The 17,416-nt window shown below is 37.8% G+C and overlaps 1 protein-coding gene across 1 annotated transcript; it reads right to left on the bottom strand.

Annotated features, from left to right (window-relative positions):
* Positions 1–561: 561 nt before the first annotated feature.
* Positions 562–11,964, bottom strand: LOC110095066. Its single transcript, XM_020820433.2, has 4 exons — positions 11,481–11,964; positions 1,483–1,716; positions 1,106–1,412; positions 562–869 (listed from the first exon to the last, which is right to left on the bottom strand). The coding sequence occupies exons 1-4, from the start codon at positions 11,619–11,621 to the stop codon at positions 751–753; spliced, it is 801 nt and encodes a 266-aa protein (XP_020676092.1). The 5' UTR covers positions 11,622–11,964; the 3' UTR covers positions 562–750.
* Positions 11,965–17,416: the final 5,452 nt, after the last annotated feature.

Raw genomic sequence — 17,416 nt, 5'->3', positions numbered from 1 at the left:
ATGATAAAAAGTTGCTTTAGCAAACTATAAATAAAGCCTGAAACTCAGGTTGAGAGCTATCGATCTTCTTTTAACATTCCAAGGAAAGTATTATGAACAGTCTTCCAATTCTCTATACATCTTACAACTAAGGCTTCATTTTGAGACAACTTTCTTGTTACTTTTTAAAATAATTTTTTAGTATAAATTTTTTTTTTCAAAAAATTTATATAAAAAAACTATAAAAATAGTAAGAAAGTTTTCTCAAATGAAATATAAGAGTAAAAGGTTGGATAGTGTGTTTTAGCATTATTACTAGACTAAGGCTTCGTTTGGGACGGCTTTTTTATTGCTTTCTAAAACGGAGTTTTAGTACAAAAATAAAAAATTTTGTACTAAAACTCCGTTTTAGAAAGCAGTAAAAAAGTCATCCCAAACGAAGCCTAAGACTTCATTTGGGACAGCTTTCTTATTACTTCTTAAAACTGTTTTCTTATATAAAAATTTAAAATTTTTTACTAAAAAATCGCTTTAGAAAATAGTAAAGAAGCCGTCCCAAACGAAACCCAAGGAAACCATAAGAGTGAAAATGGATAGTTACTCAAAGCATGCAAGATAGGATTTTTCTGCTATACAATAATCTAACAAGGTAATAGAGTTACCTGTTATATTTGCTCCTGAACATTATCTTATTCATATTGCACTGAAAAAATATGCTCGAAATTTACAAACGAATCTGCTACTGAATGAGAAGTGCTTCTTCCATATATATCATGAAGTTTCCTCAAAGATGTCATGGAAAAGATGCTTGGCCGTCCAAGTTACCTCTCTAAGGCTCTTGAGAGGATCATGGATCTCATCTGCATAGCTTATCAGAGGGATTCTACATTCTGCATTCAATAATACAGAAAAGATACCGTTCAGCTTTTCAGTCTAAATATAGGCTTCATTTCAGACGGCTTCATTTCTAGTAAAAAATTAAAAATTTTGTACTAAAAAATTGCTTTTAGAAGAAGTCAGAAAGTCGTCCCAAACGAAACCATAGAGAACATAAGAGATTTGAGATATGAGGAGAGTAGCTTGTTCATCACAAGCTTCTGGATTTGACAGAAGAAAGTGTACTTACCCAAAATTTTGCTGAAGTTGAGAAGACTCAAGGAAGCAAGTACCTTGAGCTTAATATCCAGATCAAATTTCAGGCATTCTTTCAGCCTTGGCATGAAAGCTGAAAAAGCAGAGCGCTGTAATGCAGGAACAGAGAGATAAGTAAGTGCATGGCTTAGCCATGCAGTTGTGACAACGCAAGCGCTTACTAGATCTGGCTTTCCCAGCATCCAGCACTTGGAAAGAGTAACCTGGAACGACTTCTTCCCATATTGAAGCAGGATCAAAGCCACGCTCTTCAACCAATCTTCTCTCATCCTTGACTCTTCCTGAATTAGGCAAAATAGTTTTGTATATAAATGAAATTCATTGAAGTTTTGGAAAAAGGTAGTAAGGTACCTCTGATATTGTTTGATCATCTTCATCATTGTAAGTATTACAATTGTATCCAGCTTTCTTCAACAACCAAGTCTCGGTTATAATCTCTCCAGAAAAAGAGAAACGGCCGCCGAGCATGAGAAGGGCTCTTCGGCAGTTCGGTATAAACATCTTATCAAACAGACAGCACTCGAGAGCTTTTACAATGCACTTTACAGCCTCCTCTTTGTAAAGACTATGAATCCGGGATTCTTCCTGATAAATGTTATCATTTTCAGTTTATATATGTAGCTTGTTATGGGAATGATCTATTACCGATATTTTTCAAATTAGAAATTTGTGCCGCATAAATAAATAATTCTGACTTCGCCAAAGTCTACTTGTCTAATATATGCATTTTCTACCTTCCATTGTACAAGTCCAAATCACCCAAGTTAACTTTCAACTACCTTATTACTAATATAACCACTCACTAATTTATTCTCCCTATTTTGTCAAAAGGCCTATCTTAACAGTTTCCTTTATCTTCCAACTCAACTTAACTATTAATGACTTCTACAACCCAATACTAGTATCTACATAATTTAGCTAGCCAAGCTGAAGTTTTGTAGCTGGCGTATACATATAAATGTGTATATAAATGCATATATAAATTCATACATAGGCGTGTGAAATTAATAATTAAAAGTAGCATCTTGATGGAGGTAATCTGTGGAAGAAGGGGATGCAAGAACCAAAGAGAGAACAAACAATAATTCAAAAGCAAAATATCATAATCATCTCCTTCGCATAAACTATGAGCCAATATATAAGCTCCACAAGGGCAGGAATGTCCTTTTGTAGGAAAAGGGAAAAACAGCCTAAAAAGGTACATAGTTCTACTAACAGAAAAAAGTAACTTGGTAGTGGAAGGAAACTAACGCAAATAGAAATTATAAGGTAATAAATGGTATACTAGTCCCCAAGCATATTATAATTAAGATGTTCTGCAGGTGATAATCCTATCTTATTTCCTCTAGTAAAAGTCTCAGACTTTCAATTGTTACCTTTTACCCTTCAATGCATGTTGTTGACCACCAAAAAGCGAATCTTGTTGCAAGGCACTGACCAAGATAATTACTAACATTTAATCAGTACACCGACCACCACTCTTCCTTCACCTCTACACATCATTAAATAAAGGAGACGAATGAGAGATGGTCATGAACACTATCTAGCCACCTATATAACACTTAAGAGCTTGGAGGTAACAATTTTGTAGAAAGTAGATAGATGGCATTCACTATTAGATAACATACTTGTAGATATTAAATAAAGTTTATAGGAATACATAAAACATAAAGAAATGAAGGTTTTAACTTTACAATCAAAGTTGGCAAGGAAACTATCTCAACATCTCAATAATAGATGGATAAGTGCTAGGAAAATAATTTTTAACATAAAGGCTTAAGTTTATGAGCAAGGGCGTAAGTTTCTTGGCATCCAAGGAAAGGGCACCTTTAGAGTAGGTGTAGACTCCATAAGAAGAAGATGAGAAGAGAAATCAGGAATTATTCATTCCATAATTTTAGTATTTATAATGTTTGGGTAGATCAAGTTTATAATATAGAACCGGTCTATCTAACACAAACATAAAATAGAAAAAAGGAAATAAACTAGTGTTTATTATATATGTATAGACTATTTAGTTTGTACTTTATTTGCCCAAAGATATATTGATGTCCTTTGCTTGTTGTAGTGACAATGTGGAATATTTTTTATTCCTTAGAAGACTTTTATGCTTTTAAGTTGGTCGTCTTGTAGTCCATGCTTCATAATTTGATTGTACCATTTGTTGATGCCTAATTTTTATTCCTTCTTTAGTAAACTTTTATACTTGTAGGTTGGTCTGCCATGTTAGTAGTCTATGCTTCACAATTTGATTGTGCCATTTGTTGATGTCGAACACTCCGCTCGCCATAAAAAATAACCTTGTCCTAAAGGTTGATAGAAAGAACTAATGAAGAGAGGGCTAAAAAATTTTCCCATGTGGCATTATTAGGTAGATTTAATTTCCATTGCAATAATACCTGCAGTGAGGCTGACAGAAAATTCGTGAAGCTAAAATGGCATAAGTTACCAAGAGTGGTTGGTTGTTATAATTGAAACTTAGTAAATGTGAAGTGTTTAGTGGAGTCCCTTCACATGTTTCAGGAAGTGAAATATGAAAAATAGGATAAATTTTGCTTTTTGGGAGGAATAGTTAGGGTGTAGGCCACCGGGCTAATAACATCTTGAATTGGGAAAGGTCCAAAATATCATTTAGTTAATTTAGAATGTGTATGACTTACGACAGAATTTTATTTGAATTGTTGAAATAAATGTTGAAAGTGTTTGAGTAGGGGGGGAATGGATATCGGTACAGGATGTGTAAGGTTGGCAAGGTAATCGTTGAGAAGATTAGTAGATGATGTAAGATTTCCATCTAAATCTTGTGATTGAATGGTAAAGATTTGAATGGTGGGTCTAGGAGATATCAAGGCATGTGATTACTTGAAAGATATAGAATCGGCTGTTAATTGAGGTTCACCTGAAAGTGTGATAGTTTGATTTTGATAGCTGAATTATATGGTGAGATTTTGATAGTTATGCAAAACAAGTCCTACGGGTTGAAACTATTGCATACCAAAAACTATATTAACACCATGAATTAAGAGAACAAATAAGTCTAAAAGTGCCTGATAGTCTTGCATATTAATGTTGACTTTGGGACATTAAGCCTTACATAATAATAAGTTACCATTTCCAATAGAAACTATGAAATTTTTAATAGGTTGCTGATGAAGACCTAATTTTTGAATTAAATTACCCCGAATGAAATTATGAGGACTACCACTGTCAATTAAGATATATACATTGTGACTGTTAGTAGACCAGATTAATCGGAAAGAACGAGGATTGAATTGGCAAGCTAAAACATTTAGGCTAATTTCAGGATGCGGATGTTGGTTATCCTCATCATAGGTAAAAGAGGGGAGGAGGTCATCTACCATATCTTGATCGTCTGTGCCTATTAGAAGGCAAAATTTATCTGGACAATGATGTTGAGGATCAAATTTAACATCACAATTGAAACAAAGATCTTTTTCACAGCGAAAATGAATTTCAGTTGGTGAGAGTTTGTGGATTGGAAGTTTTGGTAGTTTAGGGTTATTGAGTTTTGATAGGGCGAATGGAGGATTGGGAAAAAGGTTGTATCAAAGTAGGTGTCTGTATAAGATTTTTTTGGTTTTAAGGAAAAGTTTTGTGCCAAGCGGAAGATGAAACAAAGAAAAAATTCTTAGATTTTGGATTAATGGTGCCTAGCTAATTCAATGGAATCAAAAAGGGTAGCAGGTCGTGCAAGTAAAGCCACGACATAATTGTTGTTCAAGTTTGGAAATAAAGTAATTGATAAGAGTGGATTCAGATAAATTTGAAACTTTAAAAGCAAGTTTTTCAAATGAAGCTTGGTATTCCATAATTGAATTTTTTTTAGTTAATTTGGAAAGATTGCCATGCAGATCATCATAAGGCGAAATACCAAAACGTTGTTGCAAAGATAAAAGAAATTCTAAATGGCCTTTCATGCGTAACCATTGATATCGAGAGGCTATCGGACCTTCAAGATGAAATGAGGCAATTCTAATGCGATGAAAATTAGGAGTATTGTGAAAATCTAAGTATCCTTGTGCCTTAAAAGTTGATGTTTCAACATCAGATCCATTACAATGAGGAAATTCAATTTTCATTGATTTAAGAAAAGAAAAACTGTAAGGGGAGGTGATCGTTGTGTAGAAGGAATTCATCTGGTGGAACCAAGGATGTCGGTGGAAGAAGAAGGATCTTGATTTAGCCGAGGAGGTGTAAGGCCAAGGCTCCAACTGTCAAGTCTTTGTCAATAGAATCCATGAAAGCACGAAGTTCTTGAAGGGACGAGCCAATGGAAGCAAATTGAACACCGAATTGTTGTAAAGATTTTTGGATTTCGAAAAATTTTAATTCTTGATTTGGTTTGTCAAATCTGAGTTCTTCATGTTCGTTCGAAATTTGTGGATGATGGAAGTTTGAAAAGATGAGGATCTTGAATTTGTACCTCCAAGCAAAAAAGAAAAGGGATAGTAGAAGATGTAATTTGAGATAACAAATTTAGCAAGAAAAGCAAATGAAGAACCTGATGCAATCTTGCAAAGGAAGATATTGAAAATTTCAATAGGGTTCGTGAATGTATCAGATGACTGAAACTGCAGTTGTTTGGATCAGGTGGCAGTTGTTGAGTGGAAGGGTGTAGGTGCGGCTGATGGCAAGAATCCGTAGGTCTTGAAGGTCTTGCAAACTGCAGTTCTTGAAGAGAATGATGCGAGTGCTGAAACAGGAATGAGCAGATTTGCAGTTGGAATGGTGATAAGCTGGGTTGAAATCTGCTGAAAGCCAAAGTATGACGGTTTTTCTGCTGAGCTGAAATCTGTTGGTTGGTGGAAGTTTGCTAGGCATGGAGGAAAGAGGGTTGTGAAGGGTATTCTTGTGGGCTGTTGCATGCGACTGCGGGAAAGGATTGTAGGAGGAGAAAGATCTTGTAGTGGTTCGAGATTAATGCTACAAGAGCATTATTTTATTTGATAAGCTTCTTAGCATCCAAGAAGAAAGGGCACCTTTAGAGTAGGTGTAAGACTCCAAAAGAGTAAGAGGAGAAGAGATATTAAAAATTATTCATTCCATAATCTTTTCTTAAAATATGAGCGATATTTATAATGCTTGGATAGACAAGCCAATGAACATAAATAAATAAATGAGATTCTAAGGGTTAGCATACTTCAGGCTCCAAATGTAGTGCATAGTGCATGTAACCAATTGACAAGATTGAGGCTTCGTTTGGGACGGCTTTTTTCTGCTTCTTAAATCAACTTTTTAGTACAAAATTTTAAATTTTGTATTAGAAAGCTGTTTTAAAAAGCAAAAAGAAAGCCATCCCAAACGAAGCTTGATAATTCCACCTGGCTTTAAAATTATGCAATGTAAATACAACCAACCAAATGGGCATGTAGATGAAAAAAGATGTAACTTGTGACAATATAGCCAAATTATTTTTAATAATAAATGTATTATTGGAGATCAGTAAGGCTTCGTTTGGGACGGCTTTTTGCTGCTTCTTAAAGCAGCTTTATAGTACAAAAATTAATTTTTTTGTACTATAAAGTCGCTTTAAGATGCAATAACAAAGCCGTCCCAAACAAAGCCTTAACCCTTTCTGAATTTTCCAAATGTATTTATATAGGCTTGTAAATTTAACACACCAAGTTACTTTCTAAATTTTCTGTTTGTTTAATACAACTTTCAGGTATTCATGGTGGTGAGGGAGGCAAAGAGTTAATGATTGAGTACAATCAATGTGAAGAAACTAGCGGTACAAGAAGAGAATGCAAAAGGTAAGGGAGAAACATAAGGGAGAAACAGACTTAAGAAAGTAAATCTTGGATCTATTACAAGGTAGCCAGTAGAGCCTATAAATAGGCCAGCTGGTACGGTACAAGAGATCAAGAGCCAAACCTAGAATGACACCTCAGATTACCAAATATAAAATAACAACTAATATATACAGAATAATATTTTGTGCTCTAATACTCCCCCGCAAAGTGATGGTTCTTGAGCGACCGTCAGTTTGTGTCGAAGTTTTTGAAACCGAGGGGTGGAAAGAGCCTTAGTGAAGATATCTACCACCTGATCGGTTGTACTAATGGGAAGAATGGAGATGTTGTTTTGTTGTTTGTGGTCACGCACAAACTTTTGATCAATTTCAATGTGTTTTATGCGGGCATGAAAGACCGGATTGTTCGCCAACGCGATCGCGGAAGTGTTATCGCAGTAAATGTTTGTTGGATCCTTTTGAGCAATGCCAAACTCAGCAAGTAGCCGCCGAATCCAGATGACGTCCGCGGTGAGTGCCGCCAACGCCCGATACTCAGACTCGGTGGAGGACCGTGCGATCGTGTGCTGTTTCTTCACTGTCCAGGAGATTATCATGTTCCCGAGAAATGAACAATATCCGGATGTGGATTTCCTGGACACCGGATCTCCAGCCCAGTCGGCATCTGAATAGGATTGTAAAATGAGGTTAGTGTTTGTTACCGGTAATCCAAATGTTGACGTACCTTTGAGATATCTTAGGAGTCGCTTTAGAAGATAGGTATGCTGTGGTTGCAGGTCGTACATGTGCTGCGAGAGAAGATTGACACTATATGAAATATCGGGTCTAGTAATGGTAAGGTACTGCAGCGACCCAGTAAGACGACGGTAGAGTGAGGGATCTTGGAGCTCAATTTCACCGTTGTATGTGTCCGGAACCTTGGAGCTCAGTTTCAGCGTTGTATGTGTCCGGAACCTTGGTACATGTGGGATTGGCGAGCTCATTGCAATCCGTGAGATGAGCTTGCTGCAGTATATGGGTTTTTCTTGGGACAAGAAGTAGCTGTTGGGATGTTTGGTTATCTTGATGCCAAGAAATTCTGAGACTTCACCAAGGTGCTTCATATGAAATTCTTTGTTTAATTTTTCGAGAATGTTGGTGATAGATTGCGAATGGTTCCCTGAGATGAGAATATCATCAACATATACAAGTAAATAAATGCAAACCTGCGCCTTAATGTAGATAAACAGAGAGGGATCGGACTGGCTATGCGTGAAGCCGAGACTCAATAGGGTGTTTGTGAACATGTTGTACCACTGCCTCGGCACTTGTTTTAAGCCATACAATGCTTTTTGAAGGTGACAAACATGATCCGGGTTCACGCTATCTTTGAATCCTTTGGGTTGTGTCATGTAAACAGTCTCCGAGAGGTGCCCATGAAGGAATGCATTTGCCACATCGAGTTGTTGAACTGTCCACCCATGATGTAGAGCCACTGCAAGGAGAATACGTATTGTTGGAAGCTTGGCAACTGGACTAAAAGTTTCCAAATAGTCCAATCCATATTGTTGGTGATTTCCTTGAGCCACAAGACGAGCTTTATAAGTGGCAACCGTGCCATCAACGTGATATTTGGTTTTATAAGTCCAACGACAACCGAGAATGGAAGCGTTTGGTGGCGGTTTTACTAATGTCCAAGTTCCTTGACGTTGAAGCGCAAGGAATTCGTTGGTCATTGCTCGACGCCATTCAGATTTTTTGACAGCTTCAGTATACGTAGTGGGATCGGACTCTTGTGGGATCCGCTTGTGATCATGAAGCAAGTTCAATCTGTTGGTAGGACGAAGTGACCTGTTTTGCTGCGAGTCGTCATGGTATGTATGGGAGCCGGTGGGGCAAGTGGTTCCGCAGATGACTGGGAGATGGTTTCCAGACCACCTTGATTTGCCACGGGCACAGAAGGCACAGGATGAGCCGGAGTGTGTGGTGGTTGCTGAAGCAGAGAGAGATGTCGCGAGTTATGCTGTGACTGCACATAAACGGGAGTAAGAAGTAATGGAACGATAGGATTGTCCTAACGAACAGAGTTAGAATCGGTTTTGTGTTTAGCGAAAGGAAAACTGTGTTCGTGAAATGTGGTGTCTGCATATAGTAATTTTGTTCGACTGAATGTTAAGGCATTTGTATCCTTTATGGACATCGGAGTATCCGATGAACACGTGCGATGTAGCTTTAGGTTGAAGCTTGTGTCGTGATTGCGGCGGTGAGAGCGGGAAGCACTCGCAACCGAACACCTTGAGATGGTCGTATCGGGGTTTGATCTTGTGTAGCATCTCAAATGGAGACACTTTGGTTTTGTGCAGCAAGGGTAATCTATTGATGAGGTATACCGCAGTGGAGACGACATCCGGCCAATACACGTAAGGTACCGCAGCCGTGTCAAGAAGCATTCTGATGGTTTCAATTATGTGACGATGCTTTCTCTCAGCCACCCCATTATGTTCAGGTGTATAGGGGCATGATTGTTGATGTATGATCCCGTTTTGTTTTAGAAATGAGGAAAGCGCATGATTCACATATTCGGTACCGCAGTCTGACTGAAAAATTTTTATTTTCTTGGACGTGTAGTTCTCGACCTGATTATTAAAAATAACAAACGTGTCAAAAACTTCAGACTTATACCGTAGGGGAAATACCCACGTGAAGCGGGAGTAATCATCTACGAAGATGACGTAGTATCGGTAGCATTGATTGGAGACGACCGGAGCCGGTCCCCATACGTCGGAGTGAATGACCGAAAGAAGTGTTTTATTGTTGTGATCCGAATGATCAAACGAGAGCTTATGACATTTAGAGCGGTTACAAGAAATGCATTGTAAATCATATTTGCCTAATGCTAAGCTAGGATTACAAGTAGAGATAGTATTGAAAATGTAGAGGATGCCCCAGGCGTTGATGCCACCGATCTGCGGATGAAGTGGATGTTGCGAACGCTTTATTCGATTGCGGAGGGTTGCCAGTTGGAATTTGGTATAGACCACCTTTACAAGGTCCGCGGCAGATGACCCTGCCCGTCCTCATGTCCTTCAAGATAAAGCCAATAGGATCAAATACAATGGATATATTGTTATCCTTAGTTAATTGCGAAATAGAAAGAAGATTGAACTAAAGAGAGGGCGAGTGAAGAATGTGTGAGAGATGCAGCTTACTGTTCGGGGTCGGGAGAATACCCGCCCCGGTGTGGGATATTTTGACGGAGCTGCCGTCCCCGATAGTAACCGTGTCTGATCCTTGATACGGTGAAGAAATTGACAGGTTGTCCAGTGAATTGGTTAGATGAGTAGACGCTCCCGAATCCAAGAACCAGTTCTCGTCATTGTTGTCAGATCCCGCAAGAAGAGCAGGATGCGTGGTTCTTGAAGTAGGCGTATATTGCGTGTTTGGTCGATGCCAGCACGCCTGAGCCGAATGCCCTTTTTTAAGCAAATCTGGTAGATCACCGTTGCAGTGGCCGAATTCCGGGATGTATTGGAATTGTTGGACGACATTTTGCCTCTGGATCTCTTGCCACGTCCTCGGTAGTTGAAGAGAGCGGTGGTCGGATCTGATCGACCAGTGAACTGGGTTGCGTCGGTAGTCAGGTTCACTTCTTCACTGAGGAGCGGATATAATTGATCTAGAGAGATTGGTGTAAGCATGGTTCGGATCGCCGTTTTGAATGATTTATACGTTGGTGGTAACTCGTTGAAGATGTAGAGGATTATGTCTTCCGTATCGACGATCGCTCCAGCGGCGGCGATTTGATCAACCAACGATTTGATGTCGGTGAGGTATTGGTTCATGTTAGAGTTCTTGAACGTGATATTGTGAAGTTCATTCTTTAGTTGAATGACTTTGGATCGATTCGTGGATTGAAAGCGATTTTGAAGATAGATCCAGATGGCAGAGGTGGTGTTGAGGTGAATGACATAGGGAAGCACGGTGGTAGAAATCGTGGAACATATAGATGCCGAAATGTTCTGATCCGTGAGAAGCCATTTAGAGAATAGAGGGTTTGTAGAAGAAAAACCGTCTTGTGTTGTGATCGTCTGTGGTGGAGGAGGAAGATCGGGATCAAGAAATTGTTTAAAGCCATTGGCACAGACAATCTTGAGAACCTGAGATCTCTAGAGGATGTAGTTGTCCACGGCAAGAGAAATAGTGACGACATTTTTTATGTTCGACACCAAGAACTTGAGGTTGGAAGGGATTACCAGGTCGGAGACATCTTCGGGAAGGAGAGCTCCGTGAACACCGGTATGAGATGATGCGGAATGAGCCATAAAGGAGGACCTAACCGACTCTTGATACCATGAAGAAACTAGCGGTACAAGAAGAGAATGCAAAAGGTAAGGGAGAAACAGACTTAAGAAAGTAAATCTTGGATCTATTACAAGGTAGCAAGTAGAGCCTATAAATAGGCCAGCTGGTACGGTACAAAAAATCAAGAGCCAAACCTAGAATGACACCTCAGATTACCAAATATAAAATAACAACTAATATATACAGAATTATATTTTGTGCTCTAATACAATGAGATCAAATAAAGAAAGCGTACCATATAATCAAGATGTATTAGAAGAACCGCAACAAGGACTCTTTCTTCAGGAAGCGAGCTCTTAAGGCACAAAAGAAGCTCACGCTTGGTGTTGCCAATATCTTCTGTTCTCAATCCACTCACGAAAGATGTGATGTCCATCCTTCTGTTGGCATCCAAAAGTCCAAAAAGGAAGAGTAGAGCACATATTCAGGAAGATAACACTTATGACTTTAAATCTAAATACTTGGAAGGACCAAATAAAAGCTAATATTAATAGAAGAATAAGGTAATTATCTGGCATGAATTCCAGCAGAAAGAGAAGGAAATGAAACTGAGCATTATAAAGCAATGAGATAGATAGCAGAGACACAAGACATCTATTTATTACAGTAAATCAGATAACGATTAGATTAAAAGCATTTTTTGAAAATTAAAAAATATATTGTATTTTGTGAAGGTAGCATCATGACATTAAGTATTAATACAATAAACCATACATCTTCTCCCTCCATCTTTATTATTTGTATAGCAGCCATTTATTTCCTTAATTACCATGTCTAGTCATAGCCTTGTAATCCTATATATATAGGTGAAACCTGTAATAAAGATAGAGAGGAAAATATAATAAAAATCATGTCACTTTTCCTGTCTATATACACTTTCCTCTTTCTCGCAAGATGGTATCAAAGCAAGTATCGGCTTCCCATTAGCCTAAAAGAAGCATTGGCGGTTCACTTCTTGCTCTGTAATCTCTCTCCATAGGAGCGCCAAGCGATCTTTTTCTACAAGGAATATAAATCATGCCATCAACAACATGCAGAGCCCTTTCTAACTCCATCATTCTAATAAACCAGGTATCTCCTTGGTCTCACATACCCTAAACGACGAAAACTACACATCATAGAGTCGTGCTATGGTGATTGCCTTGTCCACCAAGAATAAGCTTAGCCTCATTGATGGTTCGATCTCCAAGTCAGATGGAATGGGTCTAAACCTTCTCAATTCTTGGATTCACAACAACATCATCATCTCTTGGATCTTGAACTTAGTGTGCAAAGAAATTTCAGCAAGCCTTTATATTCCAACATCGCTAGTGAGATTTGGACAAATTTTGAGAAGGTATTCAGCAAACAAACCGGCCTCAGATTTTCCACCTTAAACGTGAGTTGATCAACCACAAGAAAATTCAAACAATTGTAAATTATTATTTCGCTAAACTTAAAATGCTGTGGAAGAAACTCAACAACTAGAGGCCAATTTGTACTTGCAAAAAATGCGATTGCAATGGAGTCAAATAGATGATTGCCTATCATCAGATGTAGCAAGTAATGTTTTTTTTAATGGGACCCAATGATATTTTGCTTATGGATCCCCTACCCTCTATCAATAATGCTTTTTCTTTAATTTCTCAAGAAGAACATCAAAGAAAAGTCGGCCAACCAAAACTCAGAAACAACGCCATAGTCGAAGCAGCCCTTATAGTCAAGACTAACAATAATTGACAGCGGTCAAATCACACATCCAGGAACAACAGATTTCACAAGAAGGATTGGTGTTACTGTTCACATTGCAACAACACCGACCATATGAAGGAAATATGTTGCAAGACTCACGAGTATCCACCAGGGAATCGATTTAAGAACAATGCACAGTCCAAGAAAATCACACCCTTTCTCAATCTAGTTTCTATAGGCAGCAGTAGTACTAACAATGATACTAACTCGGTATCAAAGTTCTTCAATAGCCTCGATCAGCAATAGCTTGATCAATTGATAAGTTTATTCTCCATCACTTATAAGCAAAAGGTAACGAACAATAAACCCACTTGATAGGTATGTACTTCTCTATTATGTTAATTTCAAATTTATTACCTTTTCGACATTGGATCATTGATTCTGAAGTGTCAACACACATATGTTCCAATATCAATCAATTTACATCAATGCGAAATATACCTCATACCACCGAACAAAAATGCAAATTCCTGTCACCTTGTGGAAACATTAGATTAAACTCAAATTTACACTTGCATAATGCATTTTTCATTCTATATTTCAATTTTAATCTTTGCTTTTCTTATAGATAATTGTTTTACAATTACGTTCTTTGATGATCATTTTAATATCCAAGAAGTTCACAACAAGAGCACCATGGGTAGCAAACAACATTAAAATTTTGGAGTGATTGCATTCTTACAGCTACATTCATCATAAATTGAACCACTTCCCCTCTGTTGGCTCAAGAAAAATGGCACAAATGCATGAATCCGGTTTTACAGTATTAGGATTTCATTTCCCTTAAGTCGGATTGTAATTAACCAGATTTCCCCTGAGGATAGTGTTAAGGTTTAATTAGATCCGGGGTCCTTACTTCCTATAAGCGCAAGCACTCATAGTTAATTACCCCTCTTACTACGTAAGAGAGAACTCTCGATTAAGGATGAATAAATTTTAGATATATTTTTTTTTTAGTCTCAATAGTGGGAAGATGGACGTAAACCCGATCAAGATCCTATGGTTCCGTCGTCCCGGATATATCGTAGATTTCAGTCTACCAACACTAACAATCATTGACAGTAGTGTCCAGGAAATCTGATTAGCAGCTATGGGTTGCCTCCTCTTAAGGATCCCGAGTAGACTGAAGTGGTTAGATGTGGATTTTAGTTTAATTTAATTTGGGTTGGGGCTTATGACTTCCTTAGAAGTTGCCTGTTAATTTGTTTAATTTGAGACTTACGGCTCCAATTAGGACTTATTATGTAGCAGTTTGAAGGAAATTCAGGGATTGATATGGTCTCGCAAAGCCCTTGATCGTCGATCTGATCCAGTCGAGTGGATAGAACACACGAAGACCTATATCGGGGTCGATTTGCTCCCCTGAAGCCCCTGGCCGTTGATTATCTTTCAGGCTGGGCGGATTAAAAGGGCAAGTGCCCTTTCAAACCTCCTCTCGCAAGGAGTGGGCGTCAGAAGGCTGTCGAATTTTCAAGGAAAATAAAAAATACTTTTAAAAAATGTATAATTTTAATTAAATCACTTAATTAACAGGTCGCGCACAATTAGAAGACTCGAAGACCAATTCCAAGGTCGATTCGCTCCCCCAAAGTCCTCTTCGTTGATTTGATCCGGCTGAGTCGATCGAAAGGGTAAGTGCCCTCCCTAACCTCCCTCGCGGTGCTGGAATGTCGGAAGGCTATCGAAATCAAAACTGACAAAGAACCTCACATAATAATCTTAATTATCTAACAATTTTCTAAATCTTAATTTTCTTACAAGCTCTTAAACTAAAATAATTTAATAACCAATACACCATATTTACATTTTTTTTGGTTGCATGTAAGAGCTTAGTGAAGAAATTGAATCAAAATGTATGATGCACATTTTAAGATCTTTTGAATGTGTGAATGGAAACCCTTGTCTTATTAAAATTAATTTGAAAACTTAGCACTTCCTTGAATCCTAGCTTATGATTTCATTTGGTGGGGATCATAATCTATAAGAAAATCACGAAATTATAGCTCTATTAATATAGCTCAATTTCCAAATGTGTTTGAGGTATCATCTGGTGGGGATTGATTGCAAAATTAAAGTAATAATGTTCTAGTCCTACCTGTATTTGAAGCAATCAACACTAAAAGGAGGTTATTCAATAGTTTTAAAGATCACTTCAGATGATGGTAATTATAAACATGCCTCCTATATCAAGAGAAATTGATCAAGATAACCACATCTTCTTCCCAAGAAACTTCTCAAAAAAACCTAAGCATTAGTATTTTTGTTGCCCGACCTATAATACTCTTGTTTGTTAGTGATGTACAGATTAATGCTGGCAATCATATACTACTGGAAACGGTATCTTTTATAGGGTTTCATAGGTATCTTAAATAAATGCCCTCAAAACATGCTGATCCCTCAGAGGAACAGATAAGACTCTAATTACCAAAGCCAATGATGATAGGAACTATAATACCCCTATTTTGCAGTCTATTAAAGAATGGATACAAGTTTCTTATGGGCTCTACATAATAAAGGAGCCGTTGATAATCCAAACATCTTTTATGACGATTCGATATGTCATTGGGTAGTTTTCCGAAAGATATTATTATGCTGAAAAAGTCAAACTGTCTATGCAAGAGAAAGATGATTTTGAATAGCTTAGAAGTTTACTTGTAAATATATCCTTTGAGGTTAATATTTTTATAGATGCAATATTTACACTCAATTGGAATTTACGGTTACCAAAGATGTTCAAGAACCTATAGTCACAATCTATACGCTGAAAGCATAACCCGCATGTGCTCTGATCGTCGCATATGATTCATAAATCCAACGGTCCGACAACATTGCGAGGGTCAAATATTCAAGTCTCATCCTCCTCTTTGGAAGGACTGGAGTCGACTTAGCTTGAATTATAAGATGCCTCCTAAACTGCTACATAATTCAAATATTTTTCAAATGATAATCATGTAATGTCGATGATGGTCGTGTTGAAAGCTAATCTCAATCGGTGAGGACCACATACTTTTAAAACACCTCCCAAACTCCCACAAAAATACAAATGACTCTAACGTCACCCCGATGATAGCTGTGCTGATAGGAAATCTCAACCGGATGGGTCAAATTTTAAAAATAAGAAGAATATGAATTCTTAAAATAAAATCTATCACCTAAAAACTTAAAACTAAAACTCATTCACTTGTCGCAACCGTTTTTCGTGGTGATAATTTGAAATTAACCTCAACTAACAAAGAGTGAATGTCGTGCCGGGTATATCACTAAGATTCACCCTCAAATAGTATCTTGCCAGTAGGGACGTGGCACGTGTCATCTGATCGAGTGGTTTTGCCGCAAAATGACACCATTATATTACGATCATGATCAAAGCCTGTATGTTCACTAACGACATCAAACCTTGAGCAATTAATCATAGAGTATATTTGATAAGCATAAAGCCCTCCATCAGCTAAGGTGGATTCATATTTATCCCCTTAGACAAACAACACCCCAGGTGTCTAAGGTATTTTTGGACGAAGCAACCCACGGCTGTCGATAAGGTGCCTTCTGTCAAATTGGGTCAACTACCTCCTCTGACTAAGTAAACTAGGGACCATGACAGCTCAGGACAACGGAACCATGGGATCTTGATTGGGCTCGTCTTCACTCCCCCATCACCAATTTTAAGTCTCAAACTCCAAAGTTCATATCTCAAAACTTAAACCCTAAAAATGTTGCTATTATACACTGAATTTGTGACCCATGCGACCTCTTTAATAACTAGCCTTAATCAAAAGTTATCTCTCATTATCGGGAGGGGTATAGGCCGCCTATAGGAAACCAGAACTCAGATCATAAAGTCCTCACAAAATGAGGGAGAAAACTCTAGGTAGTGTCTTATCTAAAACTCAATCTGTCATCTGAAAATTCACTCGGAACCTAAGCTCATTAAAACTCTCTATCGTCACAAACAAGAAAAGAGACGGTGCGGAGAGGTTGGGGAGAGGGAATTTTCGGAGCCCACAACAAGATCCTAATCATTAGCTAAGGCCGAATACCATGTGTTAGCTACCGCTATTGTTGACCTCATTATTCGAGGTCAATTTCCCAATTCAATCTTTAGCACCTAGGTCTTCATAACTTAGTGTAGACGTCGCCCATAAGATTTCCTTTAGGTGGATACCTAGTGACGTAGCACTGACTCGGCTTTCCAACTCAACCTCACAATCTGATCCAAAATAAACTCGTCTAAAACCCACTACTTTAAATTTAATTTTACAAAGTAAATTGACATGAAACCAAGTCAAATTAACTCGAGTTAAGTTCAATTTCAATTGCACCGATTAGCCCGGTTTGATTTGTCACGAATCAATGACTTTAGTTAAATTTAAATAAATAGATTTAAATTAATCTAATTTAATATGTTCATTACTTTCTTTTAATTTAAATATATTATATTTT

Source organism: Dendrobium catenatum, unplaced genomic scaffold (genome assembly GCF_001605985.2).
Source record: "Dendrobium catenatum unplaced genomic scaffold, ASM160598v2 fragScaff_scaffold_156, whole genome shotgun sequence".
NCBI classification, from domain to species: Eukaryota; Viridiplantae; Streptophyta; class Magnoliopsida; order Asparagales; family Orchidaceae; genus Dendrobium; species Dendrobium catenatum.
Note: the sequence above shows the minus strand (reverse complement) of the source record. Positions and strands in the feature narration are given on the sequence as shown.

Coding starts and splice junctions, on each gene's coding strand:
- LOC110095066 (XM_020820433.2), bottom strand. CDS start 11,621: ATGGACATCACATCTTTCGTGAGTGGATTGAGAACAGAAGATATTGGC. Junction 1,717..11,480: donor TAATACATCTTGATTATATG/GTACGCTTTCTT, acceptor AACATTTATCAG/GAAGAATCCCGGATTCATAG. Junction 870..1,105: donor CAACTTCAGCAAAATTTTGG/GTAAGTACACTT, acceptor TATTGAATGCAG/AATGTAGAATCCCTCTGATA.